The following is a 26,003-nucleotide window of genomic DNA, read 5'->3' on the forward strand; positions in this document are numbered from 1 at the left end:
TTTTTTCCTTGTGGCCCCATATGATGAATAATGCACATTTGTCGTCACTGTCCGAGTTAGACTGGATACGATGGGTCTGAGCCGCCGGCCGGTGAATGTTTTCGTGTAGTTTGATCATAAGCGAGGTGGCCGAATGGTTAAGACGCTTATCTGCCAATACAGTGTCCGTGAGCCGGGTCCGAGTTCGAATCCCGCTCTCAGTCACCCTTCATCACTGAGCGGTTCTTCTACTGACGGAACTTCTTCAGTTGACTGGACTCAGTTGAAATCAGGTTAAGCCGGTGTCAGTTCAGTAGTCATTCGGATGAGACTGATGATAAACCGTGGTCCCCATGTGTGCATCACGCATCTGATGCACTGAAAAAGGACATTTGCAACAGAAGTGTTGTCCTCTGGCAAAATTATGAAAAAGAAATCCGGGCAATCTGATAGCGCGGCCGGCCGGGGTTTGCCGTACTGTACCGTTACACAAATATATACGCATACACTCCAGGCCTGATGACCAGCGAGTTTCGATATGCTGCTGTCGGGCACCTGCCCAGCAGATGTAGTGTAGCGTATATGGATTTGTCCGCACGCAGTGACGCCTCCTTGAGAAACTGAAACTGAAAGTAACCACGAATAAGAAACGTTACTACTTTTTGTCGATCGATTATTATCTGAACAAGAAAACGTATAGCTGTGGTGTGTGGTCAGAGACAACCGGAAACGACGAAGGAAAACGAAAACACATGCGTGATAATTTCGTTGGGAAAGACTACGCCAGTTAAATTGTATTATTTCAAGCAGATTTTCATTGCCCAGAAGCATGGTTTCCAGATCTACAGATGGAACTCTGGTAATTATTTCATTGACATCTTGTTTTGTTTGAGATAAAATATGGTTTCATCAGTTCAGTTTTCCATATAGAATTTATTACCTATCGAATGCTATAAAAATTAAAATGCTGATCTTCTTGCATTCACGTGATATTTTTCAGGACATCTTTGCACTTTTCATTCAAGCCATCGTGCCAACAAATAAATGAAAACGTCAAAAGAAATTCAACAAAGCAAAGATAAAAGCTTGGAAGAACAGAAGGGTAACACTGTATTCACATGAAAAGATAATTGTGGAGGACCAACACACTGGTAGTCGACAGGCCATAGCTCTAAGTTGAGTACCTGTTAGAGATGATTTTATGCTGATCATCATTTATTAGACTTAGATTTTCTTTTAAACTAATCAAGTAGTATTTTACTTGCAGTTTCAGTGTTAGGTTTGAGCCGTACAAAAGACTTGGGTAGAGTTATTAGCTGGTGAGATCAGAACAGACTAATCAGGAGATAATTTCTTTATTTAAACAACAACAACAACAACAACAAAACAGGCAGAAATATCAGATACTACAACAGTTTTAACACAGGCAGATCAATCCCACTGTTCAGTAATCTATGGGTGCAAATCATGTTGTCTCACAGCCTCTGTGAAGTCTGGTCCAAATAAAAAAAGCAACAACAAAAAAATCAAAGTATAATAGTTTATAACGAAAACAGTGAAATATATTCATGAACATTTTTCCCCTCCCCATGACACATCCCATCATCAAAATTGATATAGTACAGATTTTAACAGGCAGTGCAACAACCAGTTTTTCATATTGGAACAAAGTTAATGACTGTTTGATTTTCTACAGATTTAAAGATTGGTTAAACTTATTTTTCTGAGCGTCATCCCCAAAGAAATCCAATAATTACTTTCTATTTATATTGCCAATTATTGGCAGGTGAAGAAAAGGATGCTGAATAATCATGTTTTAGATTCTTGAATAATGCAGCATTTTGTAACACCCCACACTCAATTAGATTAGAAAAATCTTCATTTCTCAGGTCTTGCTCTTGTTGATGAGGAAATTTCTTCATAGATCTTATGTATCAGTATTAATATTTATCTTACACTGTGCCATTATATGTTTGTGTGTGTGTGTGTGTTTGTGTGTGAGACTCAGTCAGTGTGTTTGTCAGGGTCACTGCATGTATGGTGAGTGTGTGTTGTGTGTGTGTGTGTGTTTTTGTCTGTCTGTGTCTCTCTGTGTGTTTTATTGAAATGTGCATGTATCATAATTCCTATGATCACACTTTGCGGTGTTCTGTGGTTGAAATGCATACAACACTGCAATTCAGCTATCATGTTAACACAACATTTTCATTTGTAGAGACCTTAAAACATTCAGTGTGTGTGTGTGTGTGTGTGTTTTGTGCGTGTGTGCGACTCAGTCAGTGAATGTGTGTTTGACAGTGGCACTGTGTGTTTCTGTGTCTGTGTGTCTGTGTGTGTGTTTTATTGAAATCTGCATGTATCATGTATGATCACACTTTGTGGTGTTCTGTGATTGAAATGCATTTAACACTGCAATTTAGCAATCATTTTAACATTTTCCATTGTGGAGACCGTAAAACATTCGCCACTGTGTGTTTCTGTGTCTGTGTGTGTGTTTTATTGAAATCTGCATGTATCATGTATGATCACACTTTGTGGTGTTCTGTGATTGAAATGCATTTAACACTGCAATTTAGCAATCATTTTAACATTTTCCATTGTGGAGACCGTAAAACATTCATGTATCATGTGTGTCTGTGTGTTACTATGTGTGCTTGCACATGTATACTGTTATCTATGCATGTGTGCTTGTACACAGTTGTAGCAGATCACACATAACATTATTATGATTGTACATTTTTAAAAAATACAAGTCATTATCTCTCTTTGTTTTGTTTTTTAATTTTCAGGCCAAGTTGCGAGAGGGTGAGTTGATGTTTTCATTATTACTTTTAGAAATTATTTAAATTACAAATTTGCCATGACCAGACACTGAGACAGTATCATGAGTATTACTTCTTTGATAATGTGTCAAGTTGCCAGACTGGAGATGTTGTGCTGGCTTGCTGTGGCTGCTGCCAGACAACATCAAGAGGTGTGCTGCTCTTTCTTGAAGTGGATTTTAACATTGATACATGTATTGGCAAAAAAGTCCTTAGGCCATTAAGGTCAAGTTGTCTAGGGCTTGGGTCTTGGTTCAGTGATGGTTGCATTGTTCGAGGGGGTGAGTCCTAGATGTCTGGGGTGGGGGGCAGGGGGGGTCAGGGTCTGTCTGGCATTCTAAGGGGGGAGCCTTGGTTGTCAAAAGTGGGGTGAAGTCCTGGCTGTTCTTGTGGCATTTTGAGGGGAAGTCGTGCTGTGTGCTGCTCCACCAGAACAATGTTTGAGAACTGGATCATGTTCGACACTGCCAAGGCAACCATTTTGTCAGTGTGGTTTTGACTGTCTTGATGTTCCCATGTTTTCTGTATTTTGTTTGGCTTCCATTTGTTCCTTAGCCTCAGAATACATCAAGTTGGATTATGTACAGTTGATATTTTCATTTTGGTAATGGTCATTTGTGGAAAGTTTCCTAGAGGTGCAGTTGGAGTCCTCATGCCTGAGTGAGAGAGATGCAGAAATTGTGGCACTCCTGAAATGAGTAGTTAGTCTTTTGGATGAGACAGTAAACCAAGGTCTCATGTGCAGCATGTATTTAGTTCCTCACAAAAGGACACATGACAACAAAAGGGTTGTCCCCGTAAGAATCCACCTGAGAAGCAAAATAAACATTAAACTTGCAGACAGAACAAAAAAAGAAGAAAGAAATGGGTGGCCCTGCGCTGTGATGATGCACTCTCCCAAGGGAGAGCAGCCCATATTTCACACAGAGAAGTCTGTTTTGAGAAAAAGTAATACAACAGAAATTACAACACAAAACAATATGATAGAGTTGCCGTATGACTGTAGGTGTTTAAAAAATTAAAGTGGTCCAAAAATATGAAGAACATCTTTGTGATACCCATGAACATTTGAAAGATGGATTGGGTTTAGACATTAATTTTGTAGTTGCTTTTGTAGCATAAGCATTTTGGGGGATTGAGGGGAAAATCCTTCTGCTCCCCATCCCCAACCCATTCAGCCTGTTTCTTCAAGCAAACCTGGGTTCCATTATCAGTATGTGTGATAATCATAAATGCAATGTTTTTGTGAGGAATGACATTTTCATTTCAGAAAAGATGAAAACTGAAAAAATTATGGAATGTTACTTTTCTTTTCTTCTCTCTCTGTATCAGACTAAAGTCTCTTAAGTGTTCAAAAACTGCTTTTTAATGATTTGAACACAGTCTCTGTTTCTCTCTTGTTTTGATTGTTGGCCATCTAAAGGAGTGTGATGCATGCATTTGTGTGTATATATGTGCATGGGTGTGTGAGTGTGAATGTGTCACTGTGAAGGTACATTTAATTAGATGTTATCTATATTTAATTGCAGAGTTGGCTGACCTGACTGCAGAGGAAATGCAGTCTTTGAAAGAAAAAATGGGCCTGAAAGCGTTAGTATGAAGTGTAACAAATCTGTGGCATCATATGATCACAAACCAAACATTTTTTTAAATGCAGTTGTATCTGGCACTTAGTACTTTTCACTTCTTGTACGAAAAGTTTGGCCTTCACATGTAAAGGACCTTGAATTTTTCTGCCTTTTTCTAGATTACGGTTGTACTGATTGTAGATAACTCTGATAAGGAAATAATCCTGGGGTTCTCCTTTTTTCAAGCACTAATATGTATAACATAAGTTTTTACAAATTTCTGATAGATCTGTATGTGTGTATATGTTTTGAGAGAGAAGGAGATTTGGACATATGCATTTGTATGACAAGTGAAATGTTTCAGTGTTTGTGTGGTGAGAAAGAGATTACATGTGTAAGATTTCAGTTTTTGTGTGGTGTGAATGTTTATAAATCCCTGTGTGTGTGTGTGTGTGTGTGTGTAAATCTAGCCTATCTTATTTTCAGATCTTTTCTGATTAATTTTGTTGTGTGTTTACTTGTTATAAATTAAAACATATGGTACTCTTATGCTACAGTTTTCGGCGTGTGTTTGACCACATTGAAGAAGCAAAGGTGAAAAAAGGCCCACAACCCAGAGCTAACAAGAACAGGTTGGTTGCTGAAATGGTTTCTATGTTGAATTTGGACATTGTGTTATTGTGTACACCATTTTAAAACATGGTTACATTTGACGTCCAGGTGTAGATGTTTTGCTTTAAAATGTTTATTATGTGGTTAAACTTATATTCTGTTTATCTATATATTTTTTTAAATGATGAACCATATCATATTATATTGAATTACTTTTTGTCACAACAGATTTCTCTGTGTAAAATTTCTGCTGCTTTACATGGGAGAGGGTATAGCCACAGTGCAGAGTCACCCTTTTTCTGTTTTTTCTTGTCTGCAATTCTATTTGTTTTACTATCAAAGGGGGTGTATTTTCTTCAAAATTTTGCCAGGGACAACCATTCGGTTGCCATAGGTTCTGTCATTTGAGCAAAGTGAATGCTGCACATGGGACCTTGGTTTATCGTCTCATCCAAAAGATTAGCACCCAGACCACCACTCAAGGTCTAGTGAAGGGATGGTTAAAATCTGGGTCCATATGGGACTCAAACCTGAGGACATTCACATCCCAGTCCGAGCATTACAATGCCACCACTCCATGGGTATATTGTATCATTCCCACTCTGTCAGTTTACATTTTTGTTCACAATAGTTCTTGGTTTCACTGTATTTCAGCCTGTTTTTCCTTCTTTTGGGAGGTTATAATTGTTTTGTTGTTGTTGTTGTTGTATTTTTGAATGATTGTGACATATATTTTTTGTGTATCTGCATAAATTATTGTATGTTTTCGTGTGTATATATGTACAAGGAAGATGTGGGGAGGTATAAAGCCCATCTATATTTTCTTTCTTTCCATACTGATACTGTTTATCTTTTTTTATATTTTCAGGCCTCTTGAAGTATCTAGCAAACACCGTCATGATCCTCTGAGCAAACTGCCGCAAATGAAGAAGGTAATTTATTTATATCATTTTTAATGTTTGTTTGGTTGTGTTTTTTTTTGTGTATGTCTTGTATTGTTTTAAAAAAAATATATTCATTTTTGATTCATTCAATTCATGTTTTAAGTCCATTTCTTCCCTAAAGGACTGTTACCTGGAAATCAGTATGCCATGGTTCTAACTGACTCATTGAACCTCCTACAAAAAACTGAAACTGGAACAGGGAGCCCAGAGTGGCATGAGGCAATGCACAGCTATCAGATGCAAATGCCTACATGGCTAGACTGCTCAGAACATGCAGAGAAATGAGTGAGCTGACAGGCTTGCTGGTAATGCAACAACAAGCAGTCTGTATCTGGGAAAATCTGATATCCTAAGAAAAGTAAAAGAATACCTCAAAAACCAGGTACAAGGCCATCACAGCATTGATCACCTCACAGAAAGAAAGATAGAGAAAAGGAGCAGCTGAAAGTAAAGCATGAAAGGTAGAGCACAATCCTTTGCACATCAAAAGAATATTGGTATATATTTGCAAACCAGCAATGCGTAGATTTCTTCAAAATGGGACAGAATCTCTTTGGGCTTTCCCGGATATATTAGTTTCAGCAACATGCTAGATGCTATTTCATGGCATCAGAGGTCTTTTCCCACCCCTCTTGTGGCAGATTGGTGGCAATATATGTGTGTGTGTGTGTGTATACATGTATGCATCATGAGAGCTCTTTGCCTATACATGTGTGTGTGGGTGGTTAGGAGCTGCAGTATGTAGGAATGTGTGTGTGTGTGTGTGTGTATTGGGGTGTAGGTGTGTGTGTATGTGTGTGTTGAGGGTATTGTGTGAGCTGCTGAATAAAGGAATAAAACCCTCCCCAGTACCAGATATTTTGGGGCATTTCCACTAAACCGATAGTAGATACCTTTGATGACCTGTCTGATAAACTATACAAGATATCAAGCATTGTCCAGCCCTTCACTGTCAGAATATTGAAATATCATCTGCAGCAACACCTGAACATTGTCACCCTGAACAACTCTGGTCACAAAGATGCTATTGTGAAAACATACATTCGAAACTCAGTCACATGATTCAGTTTGTGTCAAAACAGGACAGTGGACTTGTTCACTTCAAACTCGGTCAAGGGGGAAAGTTAGTCAGTTACTTATTGCATGGGAAACTTGGTTGCAGCTGTCAAGCTTTGTAACAATGTGAAAAACAGTCCATTTAAAATGACCACTCAGTGTTGACTCGGGTCATGTGTGGTGGTAAACTGTCTTGTCAACTGAAGTCGCCCATAGTAGTGAAAGATTTAACAAAAATCTTCTTTATGTTTTTTCATATTTTCAGAGGGTGGTGAGAGATCCCCGTTTTGATGACATTTCAGGGACATTCAGGGAGGACATCTTTGACAGGGATTATTCCTTCATCAAGGATCTGAAGGCTGAAGAGAAAAAGGTACGATTTGTGTGAATTTGGTTTTGCACATGTCAGTGTGTGTGTGTGTGTGTGTGTGAAGTATGCAAGTGTTGGAAACAAAGTGTACACATAACTGCGATAATGAACTGTTAGGTACTTATTTTCTTTCATTTCATACAGAGAAAACAAGTCCAAATAATGCAAGGTGAATGGTGTTCAGACTTTGATATCAAATTTCAGATCATTAAGAAAAATGAGAATACAAAAAAAAAACACAAAAAAAAAATAACTTGACTTCAAACTTTTTCATCTTAATTTTACAGGAATTTTTTAGTCATGCAAAAGCCAAAAGTCCTTCACCCAAGTATCTTGAACAGGGTTCTCAGCAGTGAACGGAAGGAAGTGAATAGGTTAGAATATTTGTCTCAGCGAAAAAAAAGTCATACTGTCAGTTGATCATCCATTCAATTGGAAAAAAAAAAGTGATGAGCATTGAATGTTGATCATAGGATATCTCTTAGGTAAGGAAAATGTTCAATCTGGTCTGGAAAATTTATGGAATTTGGTTTGGTCACATCTGTGGGAGCCTGGATTGTTTGAAGACAGGAAAGATGTCTTCTAATCATTTTCCTAAATGGTGTGTGTGTGTGTTTGCATGTGTACATGCATGTAAATTCAATATATATATATATATATATATTTCTTTCTTTTTCAGAAAGTCAAGAAACAGCTGAAGAAAGAGAAAAATGAAGAGAAAAAGCAGAAATTGAAGCAGATTCTGAACAGAATGGTGAGTCGCTTTGCAAACACCATCAGCTGTGTGGAGTCTTACAGCTGTTGTTACTGGCTCTAATAGCAGGTTTTTTAACGTCAGTAAAGAATCACCTATCACTGTTGTCCTCAGATGATGTAAGCTGATCTGAATTAAGACAATGGTCATTTTTGTAATGTTTGTTTTTAAATTGTGTACTTACTTCACCATTTATTCATTCTTTTATCTATCAGATTCAGTACAATTACTGAGAAATTATCAGCCTGTAATTTTTGTGGGTTTTTTTAAGCTGCAACTGTTGTCCGTTTAACCAAAAAAAACAACAAAAAAATGCTTTGCAAATACTGTAATAGTACAGTTAGGGTTTTACGTTGTGAGTTGGCTTGTTATTCCTTGCAGTCCATGCTGTAATCTGCATATTTTGTTTACTTTGCGGGATGGTGACTAAGCCAGAGAGACCATGGTTCAGACATTTGTTAAATTTGTGACAGCTGGCTAAATTCTAGTTTGAAATAGTTATGAGTACAGCTGGCTAGATTCTGGTAACAAATGATGAAGAGTACACCTTCCTATTTCTGATTCATGTGGTAAAAAAATAAGGCTGCCTAAATTCTGGTTTAAAAGTTACGAGTACTGGCTACATTCTGGTTTTAAATGGCTTTGAGTACAACTGCCTAAATTCTGGTTTAAAATGATGAAAAGTACAGCAGCCTAAATTTAGGTTTAGTCACAAGTACATCTGGATAAATTGTGGTTTTAAATGGTTGGGAGTGTAGCAGCCTCGACTCTGGTTTGAAATTGTTACAAAACAGCAAACATGGGAGTTGCAGCCCACAGATGCAGAAGAGTTACTTTGCTGCCACAGAGTCCTGGAAACTAGCCTGTTCTGGTCATTTTCAGTTCCAATGAATTAAAGGGCTTCACCAATAATTGGATAATTTTGTTTTATTTAACCCAGCAAAAAAACAACAACAACAGAACCAGATGATCACAACATATCTGTCTGTCTCATTCAGGCCCAAGAAGAGCAGACAAAGGAAAGCAAACAGAACAAAAAGAAGCTGCTGCAAGAATGGAAAGAGAAGGAGAGAGAGAGGGTGAAGGAAGGAAAGACTCCCTACTTTTTGAAGAAATGTAAGTCAGTTTTCCTTTGATTTTGTGTGTGTGCATTTTGCATTTGTGCTTGTGTGTGTGTGGAACTGTATGTGAAGGGTAAGCTCTTATTATTAATGAATACTTTGCATCCTTCAGGATCATCAGGCGTAAGCTTAAGTGGTTCAAAGATAAATTTAATCCTGAAGAGACTCTATATGGGAGAGTCTGACCTGTAGTTGAGTATGGGACATCAGCATGGGCATCAGCTGCAAAGTCTAACCTCGACCATCTCAACAAGATACAGAACCAGGCTCAGCGTGTCATAACTGGCGCCATGAGATCCACCCCAATCCTGAATATGGAGGAGACCACTGGGCTACAGTCACTGGAGGACAGAAGGGACACAAAGATCCTCATCCAGGCAGCAAAATTCAAATGCCTTGAAAACCATCCAATGAACAACTGAATGAGCAGACCCACCAAGAGCTGGCTGAAAAGAGGCAGCTTCATCCACCAGTCAAGATGCCTTGAAAGACAAACCCCAGTCTCGATGAAACACGAAGCAAAGCCTATCCTGGCAAATGTCACCCACCCATCTTGGAAGAGGCGGGTGTTCCCAACAGTCGTCACCAGCATTCTCGGAGTGGAGAAGAGAGGAACACAGTCAGACACCCAAAGGAAGGCCCTGGCTGTGGAGTACATCTGCAACCAGTACCCCCAGGAAGACTGGACCCATGTCTTTAGAGATGGCTCCGCCACAGAAGTAACGAGGGATGGTGGAGCTGGAATCTTCCTCCGATACAAAGACAGAGATGAAGAAATTGCAGTCCCAACAGGAAAATACTCCATCAACTTCCAAGCTGAGCGAGAAGCCCTCCGTGAGGCAGCCACAATAGTCTCGCAGAACTCCACAAGAAGAACAGGGCAGGTGGTGGTGTTCTCAGACGCTCTCTCCATGCTCCAAAGAACAGAACCATCTCACTTCAGCCCTTGTTGCCCTGAGTGCCAGAGTGGAGAAAGTGGTGATACAGTGGGTACCAGCACACTGTGGCATCAGAGGCAACGAAAAAGCAGACATTCTGGCAAAAGACGGTGCACAGAAGGAGCAGGCCAACAAACTGGTGTCATACGATGAAATCAAGACAATCATCAAGGCACAGCAAGGAATAAAGTGGCGCCTCCAACCCCCCAAATATAACCCAGAAGACAGATACCATTTGCTGGAATGACGGGAACAGGTCAAGATCTTCCACCTGAGAACTGGACACAACCGCCTGCTCCACCACATGCACACAAAATTTGGCATTGGACAGAGTGGAGAGTGCCCTTGTGGTGAGGGACCAATGACAACTGACCACATCCTTCAAGACTGTACGACGCATGCAGCATCCAGGAGGAAGTACTGGCCAACACCAACAGCAGTGGAAGCCAAGCTGTACGGAACCCTGAAGGAGCTGCGACGGACGGCAGCCTTCATCGAGGACACCGGGCTGCTCATCTAACGGGAGGCAAACGCGGAAGAAGAAGAAAAAGATTATTTGTCTGCTACTTTTACTCTTTTTTTCTTCTTTATATAATGTCATTTTATATTCTTCCTAATTTCTTATTTCACTGGTGGCTTTGGGAAATCACTGGTCTGTTGTTGCTTGCTTGTTGTGTTTTTTTTTTCTTTTTGCGTGTTTGTTTTTTCTTTTGCTAAAATGAAATGGTAAATATATTGTTGTTGTTGTTTTTTAGATAAAGAAAAGGAATGGTATATATACAAAAAGCCCCTGGATATGTGTATGGATGAAAAGTGTAACTGGTCAGCTGATTCATCTTTCCACGTATCATTTGTGCAGCCGATATGCGCAAGTTAGAGCTTGCTGACAAGTTCCGCTCGCTGAAGGAGAAGGGACAGGTCGCCAGACAGATAGAGAAGAAGAGGAGAAGGAATGCTGCCAAGCAGAAGAAGAAGGGGATGCTTGATTGATGTGTCTGGGAATTTTCATTTTTGTGCATTCTCTTTGTGTGTGTGTGAGAGAGAGAGAGAGAAAGAAAGAGAGAGAGAGAGAGAGTGAGTTTATTTAGAATAAATAGTTGTCATTTATGTGTGTATGTGAGAAAGCGAGCATGTCTTTATTTGAGAATAAACAGTTTATGATCTTCAAGTGCTATGTACAAATCTCTGTGCCTTCTCTGTCAGTCTGTGTGTGTGTGTGTGTGTGTGTGAGAGAGAGAGAGAGAGAGAGAGTGCATGTCTTCATCTACAATAAACAATTATCTGTGTGTTTGCATTGGAGTGAGAGAGTATGTTTCTGATTGTCAAGTGGTGTTGTGTTAAAAAAACAAAACAAAAAAATGTAATTCTGCTGTGGAATCTCTTCCAGTGTAAATGTATGTAGAGAATCATTGTTTTTATCTCTGGATGGAAACATCTACTGTTCTTGCTGTTTGGATGGAGACATCTACAGTTCTCCCTGTTTGGATGGAAAGTTGCCAACATATATTTGGGATGGAAAGTCAGCAACATGTATTGTTTTGAATGGAAAAGTCACCAGGCTGTATGGATGACAGTCACTGGTCTGTGTTTGTGTGTATGTCTATCTTATCTGTCTTTGTATTACATTTGATCAGAGAATGCATCATTCAAGACAGAAAGAACAGACCCATATATTGGGGGTGGAGGTTGAGGGGAGAGTAGGACAGGGGATGGGCATGAGAGATTGGGGGAGGATGAGTAGGTGGGGGAAATGGGGGGAAGGGACAGTATGACAGGGGGTGGGGGGGGGGGATATGTGCTGTTTTGTCTTTCTTTTGTGTAAAGCGTCTTCAGGTGATTAGGTCAAATAGAGAGTTACTGCAGGGGGTAGGAGGTCCAGCAGTGGAAGGGGTAGCCAGACTGAGGGCGACGGGAGTAGGAGCATGTAAGAGGGGGATAGTAGGAAGGGAGGAGATGGGGTAAGGGGGAGTAGGACAGGTGGTGAGACAGGAAAAGGGAGAGTAGGGCAGGTGAGAGATGGGGTAAGGGAGAGTAGGACAGGTGGTGAGACAGGAAAAGGGAGAGTAGGGCAGGTGAGAGATGGGGTAAGGGAGAGTAGGACAGGTGGGAGATGGAAATTGAGAATAGGACAGGGGGAAGAGATGGGGTGATGGGAGAGTAGGAGAGAGGGAAACAGGGGGAGTAGGACAGGCGAGAGATAGGGGAGAATGGGAGACTAGGACAGGTAGGATGGTAGGGGGAATGGAGAGTAGGAGAGGGGAAAATAGGGGGAGTAGGACGGGTGAAAGATAGAGGTGGGGGTGGGAGACTAGGACAGGTGGGGTGGTAGGGGAAAGGGAAAGTAGGACAGGCAGGGAGATGGGAATGGTAAGGAAGAGTAAGATGGGGGGATGGGAGTAGAACTAGGACGTGGGGTAGGATGGGTAGAGGGAGATTAGGACAGGGGTGGGGTGGGGATAGGACAGTAGGCCAGGGGGAAGAGATTGAGGGAGGATTAAGATGAAGACGAGTTTGGGGGGGGAGGGGAGGGGAGGGAGAGTAGGAGTGGGGAAGAGATGGGGGGGTGGCTGGAAGAGTAGGATAGGAGGGAGACGGAGGAGGGACAGTAGGACAGGGGGTGGGTGGGAGGGGATGACACCCAATAATTTTATTCCCCCATTCTTTGGAGAAAAATGCTTGCTCTTTTTTTTCTTTTTGTTTTTTTTGTGAAGCGTCTGCAGGTGATTGTGTCAGATGTAGGGTTTTTGCACAGGGTAGGAGATCGATCTGACACAATCAGCTGCAGATGCTTCGCAACAGAAAGAAAGAAAAAGACGATTTAATTTCCTCCAAATAATGGAGTACAATTATTGGTTGTCCTTCCCCCCTACCATCTTACTCATACTCCCCAACTCTCCCTTCCACACCCCCATCTCCCACCTGTCCCCTCCTCCCTACCCTAGTATCCCCACTCCCACCCTACTCTCTCTCCCTCCACTGCCTTACCTCTTCCATCTGATCACACAGGGCAAAAAAAAACCACACATAAAAAGGAAGAAAGACCACACATTTTCCTCTAAAGAACAGAGGAGTATAGTTATTGGGTGTGATCCCCGCAGAGATCGCCCTATCTCAGAACTAGTTTGTTGCAAATATTTTTTCGCTACAATGCCACCCAACCAAACTCAAATACTCATAATGTCCTGGTGTGTCCTCTTTTAGCACATTTTAGCGTCTTTCCTAATTTCAATTCTTTTCGTTTTCCGAACATTTACTGCTTTATCAATTATACTAAAGCCCTATATTCATTTCATACAATGTTCTTACATAATTTGGTACAGCATGATTACCATATTTTCTTGGTTTTTCACCCTTTTACAAAAACAAATTTTACATAATTATCTTACAAACATAAGACGTTGCATGACAAAAAGATAAGGTGTGATACATAACTTAAGTTACTCAGCTGCTCTCAGCGTGTAAACACATTAGCAAACAATGCTTTACCATCGTGTCAAACCGCATGTGAAGTGGAGACATCAAATGATTATGTCGTTTGGGTAAAAAAAGCCAATCGGTTCAGTTGGAAATTACTGCCCTTTGATTAACAGAGGGAACAGCCACCTTCACTACCCTTTGTGCCAAAATTCAACAATCGACTGAGTCATATCCGTTCCTCACCACCCCACTTTCCTGTCTTTCTCTGTCTTATTCCTCATCAAGATCAAAATATAATCTGCTCAGTCTTTAGGATATCGTCTATCAAGCACGGAACTGAACATATCTGATCATCAGTAGCTTAAAAAGATGCACACACATAAACAAACAAATATAAATCTATCTCCATGCCTCTCTCACCCCTCTCTTGGTGAGTGTGTGTGTGTACCAAGAGATAGGAGAGGTAGCAGGTGAGGAAGGGATGGAGAAAGATATATAATTTATGTATTTATTTGGTGTGTGTGTGTGTGTGAAAATGTAAATTTGGGACACTAGTTTACATTCTTCTTTGTGTTCCTTCGAAACCAGTATACACATTGCTGGTCCTAATATTCGTGAATAGATTGTTGATCTAGTGGAGAAAATGTGGATAGAGAGAGAGACAGACAGACAGAAACAGAAAATGAGGGATGGAGAGAGAGAGAAACGAAACGGACGAAATTTTATTTTACCAGGGTAATGAGATAAGCAGAACATATGCTTCTTTTTTCCACCCAGCCCTCCAGTATAAAAGAAAGGGGGAAAAAAGATGGATGTGTGGGGTAGGGTTTCATCAAATAACACAAGAACACAAAACTATTAACACGAAAGATGTCAACGACAAATTTCACTGAAAGTCACATGAGAAACTTATGAAAAAAGACAACTACAAAGCAACAAACTGAAGAATATCCCCACCCCTACCCCAGTCTCATTCCATCCAACCCCATGCACATAGTGAAAGCCTTAGACATTCAGTCGTAAATATGATTATAATCAAAGATATTAAAATTCACGATGATATACCAATGACTTTTTTTTTGGGGGGTGGGAGTGTGTGTGTGTGTGTGTGTCTCCAATAACACTGGTCAACGTGAAGAAAAAAAATGAACAAAGCATCTAACTAGATAATCAACAAATTGTCTACATTGAAGTTTTTATTTCCTGAAATATAAATATTTTGTAAGCTGATTTAAAGGAAGAAATACTGCTTTAATTTTGATAATCGAAGGTAAAGAGTTCCAAAGTGTCCCTCCTGAGTAAACAAGGCTAGTTTTAAATAGGTAAATTCCGGGTTTTTGGATGACAATATTATCTGTGTACCTTGACTGGTTTTGTTGAAATCTTACAGTTAGTGTTAGAGAGGCAAATCCGTTCATTATTCGAAACATCATCACTGCTTCATTATACTGTAGTTTGTATGTTAGTGGAAGAATTTCCATGGTTAAATAATCTCCGGGCGCTAAACTAGTAGATTCTGACAGTACAATCTGAAGAGCTCGTTTATTGATTCTAGATAGTAGTGTCAATGTATTGGCACTACACATGTCATACAGAGTTGAGGCGAGTGGATTCCTGTATATGCGCGCACGTGTAGGTGTATGTGAGTTTATTCAATAATCTTTAGGGTAGCAAATGGTAATGCTTACTCTGGAAAAGTTCTAAAAAGTTCTTCTTCACTGCTGAACTCACAACAATTCTGGTGGTGTTAAAATGTATAATTTCGTTTCCGAAAACCGTTTTTCAGATTCTATTTTGTGTTGATAGTAAATCAGTTCTTCATGCCATCAGATCTTTAAAAGACACAGTCAGGTCAAAACACATTGAAATAACTGACCATTTCGTTCACGAACTCGAGGCTTATTACACATGTTGCGGCACATATTGTCGCGAGGCACATAATTATTGTCGTCGGCAATGTATGGCAGGAGAGACACAACAAAAAATCAACTGCGCCGGCGACACTGCATGCAAGCTCAGTAAAACATATATTGCGGCATATTATGCCGCCGGGAATCACCCCAACAGTTGTGTTGTTGTGGTGGTGGTCGTCGTGGTGTCAGTGTATGCGTGTGTGAGTATGTGTGAGTATATGCGTGCGCGTATTACAAGGTGTGTTTGTGTGTGAGAGTACGTTGAAGTTGTGTGTGTGTGTGTGTGTGTAAGTGGGTGCTTGTGTGCGTGCGCGCACGGCGGCGATCACGCCCTATGTTATCTTATCTCTGGCGTTATAATCTTTGCCATCTTGTTATCTCAGCCTCTTGGCTGGGTCGTAAAAACTCACAACTTTTGTGTCTGTTGTGCTCACTGTGTCGATGTGTGTGTGTGTGTGTGTGTGTATGGGGGAGGGAGGGATGGGTGAGGCGGGATAAACTTTACGGGTTGGTGATAACATATCGACTGAGGTCCAAAAATGTATACGTGCACGCGCGTGTGTGTGCGTGTGTGTGTGTGTGTGAAAATAATCAATAAAAACGAAACGAAAATATGTTTTTTAAATGCAACGAGCGGTAATTGCTACACACAACTGATTAACTGCCTTCTTTATAAGAATAAGAATAAGAATAACTTTATTATCTCCAACTGGAGAAATTTGGTCAGGTGCATTATCACAACATAGACAAGTAAACAACATGGGGAACATAAATGTAAAAGTCAACAACAGCTTTTACGAATATTACGAAGACACAAATGTAAAAAATATCACATACACCGTTTCATACATACATCCACACACTGCAGGTAATAATTGGTATTCTTAAAAATTTCTGTAAAAACAGAAAGAATTAAGAAACATTATTTTGAATATAATTATAAGCATAGCCTGCTATATTGCACATTGATTATAATAGATAAGAATAGAGATAAATTGCGGAAAACCACAACCAGATAATCAGCACACACCCGCACCCACCCACCCCCACCCACCCCACACACGTGGTTTACTTGATTAAACAATGTGTGTGTGTGTGTGTGTGTGTGAGGCTCTCATTAGTTCCGGATGAGACGATAAACCGTGACCGAGGTCCTGTGTGCAGCATGCACTTAGCGCACGTAAAAGAACCCACGGCAGCAAATGGGTTGTCCTTGGCAAAATTCTGTACTGGAAAAATCCACTCTAGTCGACTGATAGGAAAAAACAAATAAAACTACACGCCGGCAGGACTCAGTCAGTGAAAACAAACTACAAAAAAGATGGGTGGCGCTCTCAGCCTGAGTGTAGCGACGCTGGCAATCTCCCTGGAGAGAGCAGCCCGAATTTCACACAGAGAAATCTGTTTCGACAAAGAGAGAGAGAGAGAGAGAGAGAGAGAGAGAGAGAGAGAGAAATACAAATATAATAATACTACTACCTACTTCCGTAAATACACCGAAATCAAACAACGCTAAATGCCCTAGCCGAGTTCCCAGCATTGACTTGCATAAACCCAATCTTGCTCAGTAAATCTGGTTCACGACCTGACTCTCAGTGGAACTGGTCTAAAATCAGCGTGGTATGATAAACAAACTGAAGTACGAACAAACATATTTTTGTGACTCAGCACCACTGAAAGAAAAAAAATCGCCAATCGGCTATAGCGCCTTAGCTGGCAGTCAGGGGAAAAAAAAAGTATTACCTCAAGTTCTGACTTCAGCGGCACACAAAATGTCCCACCAAACCTCTTCTTTCTGACTGGTTCATTTTCTTGTCACTGACAACCGCTGAACCTCAGTCAGCCAGTAGTAGGGGCAATGTAGCATAAGTGCATGCTGCGTGTATACGGACATGCACAGTCAGTTGACTGAGCCCTCGCCGCGTGTATTTAAAGGGAAGACCTGCTGGTTCTGTTCGACCCCAGCCACAAAAACAAACAACCCCCTTACCATCAAACATACAACCCCAGCCACACACACAAACAAGCCCCTTACCATCAAACATACAACCCCAGCCACACACACAAACAACCCCCTTACCATCAAACATACAACCCCAGCCACACACACAAACAAGCCCCTTACCATCAAACATACAACCCCAGCCACAAAAAACAAACAAGCCCCTTACCATCAAACATACAACCCCAGCCACAAAAACAAACAACCCCCTTACCATCAAACATACAACCCCAGCCACACACACAAACAAGCCCCTTACCATCAAACACACAACCCCAGCCACACACACAAACAACCCCCTTACCATCAACCATACAACCCCAGCCACACACACAAACAACCCCCTTACCATCAAACATGCAACCCCAGCCACACACACAAACAAGCCCCTTACCATCAAACACACAACCCCAGCCACACACACAAACAACCCCCTTACCATCAAACATACAACCCCAGCCACAAACACAAACAAGCCCCTTACCATCAAACATACAACCCCAGCCACACACACAAACAACCCCTTTACCATCAAACATACAACCCCAGCCACACACACAAACAACCCCCTTACCATCAAACATACAACCCCAGCCACACACACAAACAACCGCCTTACCATCAAACATACAACCCCAGCCACAAAAAAAAAACAAGCCCCTTACCATCAACCATACAACCCCAGCCACACACACAAACAACCCCCTTACCATCAAACATACAACCCCAGCCACACACACAAACAACCCCCTTACCATCAAACATACAACCCCAGCCACACACACAAACAACCCCCTTACCATCAAACATGCAACCCCAGCCACACACACAAACAACCCCCTTACCATCAAACATACAACCCCAGCCACACACACAAACAAGCCCCTTACCATCAAACATACAACCCCAGCCACAAAAAACAAACAAGCCCCTTACCATCAAACATACAACCCCAGCTACACACACAAACAACCACCCCACCACCAAACACATACAACCCCAACCGCACAAACAAATACGTGCACTTAAACAACTCCCACCGAACAAACTTGACCTTAAGGGTGTAGGCGCCATTAGGTCGTTAAAACTCCAACAATCTGGCACTGATCACTTTCTTGGCATTTCTCGTTGAGAGCGCCGACCCAAAGCGAGCAGCTCCAAAAAATGACAACAAAAGTCAATAGTATCAAAACATCGGCGATCGTTCTTTGCCTCCCCTCCCAGCCCCTCCCACACACATATAACACTCGTGTATGCTCAGTAGATCTACACGTACGTTCACACACGCCCTGAAAGAGAAACACACACACGCGCGCGCACATGCACACACACACACATATCTGTGAGCATGCCGTGCAGATGCATGTATTCTTTGTCTCTGTCTCAGTCTGCATCTTTGTCTGTCTCATCTTCTTTTTCTCTGTCTCTCTGTCTTTGACTGTCTCCGCGATCTATCTTACACCCCCACCCACCACCCCCATCCCCCGCGCTCCCCCACTCTCTCTCTGTGTTTCTCTTGAGTTTTTTTCTCTCTCTATCTTACTCAGTAAGTCAGTTGCTCGCCCGTGAAAATGAAGGGACAACGCACTCTTGCATTCTTATAAACGAAACAATAGGGGGACGGGGGGGAGGGGGGGGGCAGACACAGACACATGGAGGCAGAAAGACAGACAGCCGGAGAGCGCGCGGGAGGGTTTCTGGAGATGGAAAAAGATGAAGTGTGACTTTGATTTCATATATCATGATGAGCAGTGTTAATGCTAACGAGGGTGTTTGAAATGACAAAGAGTGTGTGTACCGGATGACAATTAGGAGTGTATTCTGGTTTAAAATCACACTGAATTGTGGATAGACGACGATGATTTCTTTTGACTAAAACAGGCACATTTTCTGACAAAAAGACACACACACACACACACACACACACACACACACTGGCACAAACAAACAAACAACTGAAAAACAAACAACAGCTGTATTTATTTTCAACGCCTCTGCTGGCAGTCGGAAGATAGTGTGACCTCACGCCGGCTCTAATAACTTCAGCATGCATAGGTCCCAGTAAGCAAACCTCTAATTTTCTTTTCACTGCCAACCAAAGTCAGTTGAGGCATTCAGCACAAGTGTATGCTGCGTGTATAAGGCACAGGCAGAGTTGGAACCCTCAGGTATAAAAAGGGGGTGAGCTCTCCGGCTACACTTCACCGTCTTTCAAGTCTCGCTGTGAGCGCCCAGTGAGTGCTGCTCCAAAACAACCCCCCCCCCCCTCCTACACCCAACTCCCCACCCCGCCCCGACACACCCTCAGTGTGGATCGTTCCTGTGACGTCATTCGGTCGGAGGGTGGACGGAAAGGTGATTCGTGGAGCATGTCAACACAATAATAAGGTAAGTGACAATAATTTAAACGATTTTTGTAGGGAGGAGGGGATCAGTGTCAGTTTCAAAGTATATTTTTCACTCTTTCTAATCATTGTTTTCTACAGATGTAGCCTCAGTTGTCGAGGAAAAGCAGGAATGTTGATTTTCAATGAGTTTTTGGCGTGCGTGCTTCAGTGAAACCAAAAGCAGAAATCTCTCTCTCTCCCCCCTCTCTCTCTCGCTCTCCTCTTTATTTCTTTTTTTTTTTACTCTGTCTCTCTCGATCTGTCTCTCAATGTCTCTGTCTGTCTGTCTCCCCAGTATCTCTGTGTGTGCATATCTTTGGAGTGGATTCACACTTATGTGCGAATTACAAATGATGATTATTGTTTTTTGAATAAAAGAATATGGTGGGCCGTAACCGCGAAAACAGCTGTGTGAAAACACACTGTAAAAATAGATCTGATTGCAAGGAACAAAAATAAACCTGGCGGTAAGGATTATAAATAGATTTGTTAGAATGCGATGACGAATTTGTTCTTTGGAAATGCAGCAAGGAAGAATAATATCAGTCTGAGGGTAAGGGGTTTATATATCAATTATTTGGTGACGTAAATTGGTTTGTAAGAAAGGAACAAAAATAAGTCTGTTAATATTGGCAGTATGCTTAATATTGATAATGATACCGCCGTCACCACCACCGGCCACTAAAGATCGTGGAGAAGAAGAAGAAGAAAGAGAAGAATTCCCCCAGAACAAGAAAACTGAAACCGAAAGTAGAAATCCCAGTTGTATGGTGACTGCTCACCATTGGCCAATTGCCATCTGTCTGTGTACCTTTTTCAAGTTTACTTAACTAGAATTGATAAATGATTTGGTAGATGAATGAATAAACTGGAAGAAGAAGAATCTCTCTTTCTCTCTCTCTCTCTTTGTGTGTGTGTGTCTCCCCCCCCCCCCCCCCCTCTCTGTGCTCTTCTTTTCGTTTCTTTTACTGTTGTTCTCTCCCCCCCCCCCCTCCTCCACTTCCTACTCCTTCATTTTCTTCTTGAACAGGCATGATTTGTGCAAACATGTCAGAAGACAATCAAAATTAGCGAGCCGACTGATTATAGCTTCTAGTAAACCACGAATCGGAACCACGGCCAAACTTCTCAGTGCTTGGCACTGGGACAGCGCGGCTGACGAGCTTTATTGGCTGTAGCTGGCGCAATTCCCAGGGTGGGCGGCGCAATGGGAGGGTGGGTGAGGGTGGGGGCTTGAAACGGTGCGGACCGTTCATAGACCTGTACTGGCTAAACATTATATTATCTAAGTGGTGCCGTCATGTGTGCAAGTTGATTTATTAGAAACGCTGTGCACTAAAGTTTGGGAGTTGAGTGCCCCTGTAAAAGCGTCAATGGCGGTTGTTGTTTTTTTGTTTGTTTCTCTCTCTCTGTGTGTGTGTGTGTGTGTGTGTGTGTGTGTGTGTGTGTGTGTGTGTGACATTGTTGTGTATTTGGAAATGTTTGTTCGGGCACGAAAATATTATTTTGCAGTAATCCTCCATACTCCAATAGGAGTGAAAGGATAATTAAAACTTGAAACTTGTGTGTGTGTGTGTGTGTGTGTGTATGTGTGTGTGTGTGTGTGTGTGTGTGTGTGTGTGTGTGTGTGTCTAACGCTCCTATAATAACAGAAATGCGACCTTTGCCTTTGCTGTTGTGGGTGTGTTTGATTTCGATACATTTTGAGAAATTGACACAGTTTGCTTCCTCCCCCCCCCCCCCCCCCACCCACCCACCCCCCGACTCCCTTTTTTTTTTCTTTTTTTAATATTTTTTTTATAGGCCTACCTCACAGCATGTCATTCAGTCATTTTCTTTTCTTTTCATCCAACCAGATTGCAGAAGAGACCACTGACATCAGTCCTCATCAAAGTGCACGAGAGAGAAGTTCCGGTTCTGTCTCACGCTCGCTTCCTTCGGTCCAGCAATGGAACTTGACAGAAGAACAACACAGACCAGTAATAAGTTCTGCTCCGGCGTTTCAGCCCACGTGTCTGCTCCCCTCCCCCGGAACTGGTGTGACGTCTCTGTTGAGGTTGACGTCACAGCATCTGAAGAAACTCAACTCAATCTCCGAGGCTGGCGTCACAACTGACTCACATTAAATTCCAACGCGTGCAGAGACTGACACCACAGCTTGAGATTCAACTCACCAATTCACTAACTATCAAAATGAGTCCACTTCTTATATAAAACAGAACTTGAGGAAAACGAGAACAAATTTAAGTGTTCATCATGTGGCAGAGACAGCATGTAAGACACTTGAATCTGCCACCACGTGCTCTCTTTGGACATTCAGTGTCATTTCCAGTCGGATGGAGGGCACGTGCTGGACTGAACTGACGTCACATTGCCAACTACAGACACACAAGACCAGTCTGTCAGGCACTGTATATAAACTGTACATAATTTTTTTCTTCTGTGTGGTGTGCTTTTATCATTTTACCATAACATTCTTTATCATTTTACCATATCGTTCTTTAATATAAAAGCTGTTCTTGAATGTTGTTACCTCCAGATCTGTGCAACATGATTCTGTGAGTGGCATCAGAGATTAAACAAAATGTTAATGACTCTTGTGTATACACACGTGTGTGTGTGTGTGTGTGTGTGTGTGTGTGTGTGTGCCTGAAAAGTGAATGAGCCTGTCTATCGATTTCTCCTTCTTCAGTGATGTCTATTTTCTGCCGCCTTCTTTTCCGTCTCTGTTTCAGTCTGTGTTTTCTTTGTGTCTCTCTGTATGTCTATCTCTCTCTCAATGTCCTTTTTTTGTCTTATCTCTTCATCCCACAGTCCCATAGTGTGTGTGTGTGTGTGTGTGTGTGTGTGTGTGTGTGTGTGTGTGTGTGAAATCCACAAGTCAGGAAAATACCAGACACGTACAGCCAATGCAGGGCCAGTAACAGGGATATTAAAGGGACTTCGGTATAGGTGTATACAGAAAATCCCGGCCAGAATCAGAACCTGGACACCGCACCCCAAGCCTAAAGGGTTCATTGGATAATGCATGATGTGCTAATGTGATATGACAAAAAGCAACAGTACACTTCACTCCACTCCACTCGCCACACTCCACTCCACTACACTACGCCACACTCTACTCCACTCCACCACACTCTACTCCACTCCACTTCAACACAATACGATGCAGCACAGTGCAGTGCAGCACAGTACAATAAAATACTGCGCTACGAATGAAAGCACCCATCCCCCTCTCCGAGAGTCTTTTTTATTTATCATTTATTGACAAATCTGTATCACATAGCATTCCTTTCGTAATACTGATCCCAACAATTGTTTCCTGTAGCACTGTGATACAAAGCGATGTTCAGTTGTTTTCAAATCACAATTAAAAAAAAGAAAGAAGAAGAAGAAGAAAAAAACAACAACAACTGTGTGTGTGTCAGTGTGCCGGTGTGTGTGTGTGTGTGTGTGTGTGTGAAAACAATCAATAAAAAGACTTGAAAACATCAGTGAACAATCCATGCACTGAACACTGACGCCGGCATAACCCTACCCCTCAAAACCATATGTTTTAAATAAATCATACAATTAATTAATATCTTTTCCCACTATTTATATGTTGCTAATCGCATTACATTATATTACTTATCAATGCTTAATCATACCGATTCAAATCTTCATGTTGATTAGTCAAATTCGCTTACAGTGTTATCATTAGCATTTCGTTCTAAGGATGTCATATTGTAATCTCACTTTTTAAAGCAAAATTTCACTAATTACAATTATTTAACACTCACACACACACACACACACGCACGCACGCACGCACGCACACACACACTCACTCACTCACTCACTCACATGCGTGAACAGTTACTTTTCCCGCACCAGTAGCCGTCTTTTTCCCTTTGTGTCTTTGTCAAATAACACTTGTGGTTAAAAGACGCTAAACTGAAGAAAAAGAAGAAGACAACAACAACAACAACACACACATACACACACACATACACACACACACATGTGCGGGGGAGTATCGACACGGGGGAGTATTGGCACGGGGAGTATCGACACGCCGGGGGAGTATCGACACGCTCCCGACCAAAACATCCCTTGGGAAATAGTTGAGCATAAAATAGGAGTGGCACTGATAGGATTAATATAAAAGGAGTATCATACAACTACACCTGACAATCTGCACTGTATATTGATTAATGTAAAGGAATGTGACCCGCCCTTCCTACGAAAAACAAAAACTGAAAAAAATAAAAATTATGGAGCTGCAGGAAGGCAACGTATTCGTGTTCCTGACTTAAAGGTGAATTCAGTGCTCTCAGTTCTCTCTCTCTCTCTCTCTCTTTAGACGGCTGAAGAACCGTCTTTCTGTGCCGCTCCAAACACACTGAGCTGATACTAGAAATTCACTGCTGCGATGGCCGCAAAAGGCTGGGACCTTTGACCTTTTAACCTGACTGCCTGCCACGAGCTGCAAAGCGACACAAGTAGCCTGCATTTCGTTCTCATTTCAGTTGTCTCTCATACTGTTGGTATTGATCTCATCTGCAAAACTAAAACACTGGGGAAAAAATCTTTCCTTTTTAATTTTAATTTTATTTTTATATATATATTTTTTTTAAGTACATCTTAGAACCGAAAGTCACTGCTCTTGTGACAGTTATATGAAAGTAAGGATCGGAACATTGTCGGTCCGGTGAAAAACTAAATTTTTACCCCTTAAAGAAAAGTACACAGGTCTGAAGAGTGACTTGCACAGTTGAACGAATGTGTCTCTTTTGTCAGGTGGTCGAACGGGCGTCTTATTCTGTTGTCTTTAGATGTTGCTTTGGCTACATGGTCTTTGAAAAAGAGCTTGTTGTTTATGTGGACAGCTTGAACACTGGCAGCAGGTGGTGAACATGATACTGACGACTGAACTGGCCATTGATCGACGTTTCAATGCCCACCTGTCCAGGAAGATTAAGCTGGCACAATCTCTCACCAGCTCCTATGGTTTCGAAGACCCAAACACCAGAACAGCACACATTCTTCAGACTTGTCCCCTCCCATCTGAAGGGGCTCAGCGCCGGGACACATGGTGTGGCCCGGCGACACCAACCCATGCACACCAGGCTCCATATGGCTCTGTCTAGACAGGACGATGTCATTCATCAGGCGGGCTTGACTGACACTGTGAAGGGGCGAAATTAACTCACTTTTTTGTCGAGTTCATTTTACATACTGTTGTTCACTGCACGGCTGCTGGGACTGGTGAAGTGAGCCCCGCAAGAATTCTAGCTCTCTCCACTGATCGGCTTCCATTCTTGATCACGTGAGATTTTCAAAATCTGTTTCAAGTTCCTCAAAGAGATAATTATGGTTCCATGCTACACTTGGAGTAGAGTGCACCCCCGCCCCCCCTCTGCTTTCCTCCGGGTTTTGAAAAAGTTCATAGCCATCTAGTGTAATTTTACATTCCTGAACAGGGTATATCGACAGCTGTTTTAGTTGACCTTTGTTATTTCAATGATACTGTAGGGTTGAACAGTTCAATCCAGGCTGTGCTTGAAGCTCGATCAGCTCTTTAGTTCATCAATCATTCAACATTTGAAAACAAACACGAACAAAACGAATAGCTTGACGTAAAAAAATGACTGGACGAATAGTCTGAGTGACTGGAAGTGTGAACATTATTTGAATTAAAGGAAACTGAAAACTTTAACAGCTGAGTTGAGCTGACCATTCATGCTTAGCATACATTTGTGACCTCCCTTGCATCCTCCTCGGATCCCCAAACACAAGTTGCAAAAATAAATTATTTACGAGGAAGTATATTAGTTACCATTATTTCAGTTTTTCTACAATATATCATGATGTCTTCTTTTTTTTTTTTCTTTTTTTTACCCTACAGTCCTAATAGATGGGCTGCTTATGGAACTGATTTGTGACTTTCCCCCGCCTTGATTGAGATCACCATTTCCCACAGAAAGAATTCAGGTGGCCCCCGGTTGTTTGTGCGGTCAGTGCTGACGCCGCGTGTTTGGCCGGGTGCTCACTCAGTCGCTGGCCGGGTTCGCTGAGCAAGTTTTTCAGCGTTATTTTATTTCAGTAATTTGCCTTATACATGTATCTCAGTGTTTT

The 26,003-nt window shown here is 41.7% G+C and overlaps 1 protein-coding gene and 1 long non-coding RNA gene across 2 annotated transcripts; both read left to right on the top strand.

The window, feature by feature from the left end:
• The first annotated feature begins 699 nt into the window (after positions 1-699).
• On the top strand, positions 700-11,346 carry LOC143296208 (ribosomal RNA processing protein 36 homolog). Its single transcript, XM_076608027.1, has 9 exons — positions 700-838; positions 2,769-2,784; positions 4,331-4,391; positions 4,927-5,001; positions 5,850-5,913; positions 7,247-7,354; positions 8,031-8,105; positions 9,104-9,221; positions 11,024-11,346. The coding sequence occupies exons 1-9, from the start codon at positions 809-811 to the stop codon at positions 11,152-11,154; spliced, it is 678 nt and encodes a 225-aa protein (XP_076464142.1). The 5' UTR covers positions 700-808; the 3' UTR covers positions 11,155-11,346.
• An 8,372-nt stretch (positions 11,347-19,718) lies between these two features.
• LOC143296046 (uncharacterized) lies at positions 19,719-22,483 on the top strand. Its single transcript, XR_013057101.1, has 2 exons — positions 19,719-19,884; positions 21,740-22,483. It is a non-coding gene; the product is annotated as an uncharacterized LOC143296046 (long non-coding RNA).
• The last annotated feature ends 3,520 nt before the right edge of the window (positions 22,484-26,003 follow it).

Source organism: Babylonia areolata, chromosome 21 (genome assembly GCF_041734735.1).
Source record: "Babylonia areolata isolate BAREFJ2019XMU chromosome 21, ASM4173473v1, whole genome shotgun sequence".
Classification (NCBI taxonomy): domain Eukaryota; kingdom Metazoa; phylum Mollusca; class Gastropoda; order Neogastropoda; family Buccinidae; genus Babylonia; species Babylonia areolata.

What these genes read in the sequence shown, in the direction of transcription:
- LOC143296208 (XM_076608027.1), top strand. Translation starts at nt 809, where the DNA reads ATGGTTTCCAGATCTACAGATGGAACTCTG. An exon ending in AACTGCCGCAAATGAAGAAG is followed by an intron (nt 5,914 to 7,246) that starts GTAATTTATTTA and finishes TCATATTTTCAG; the next exon opens with AGGGTGGTGAGAGATCCCCG. An exon ending in TCCCTACTTTTTGAAGAAAT is followed by an intron (nt 9,222 to 11,023) that starts GTAAGTCAGTTT and finishes TCATTTGTGCAG; the next exon opens with CCGATATGCGCAAGTTAGAG.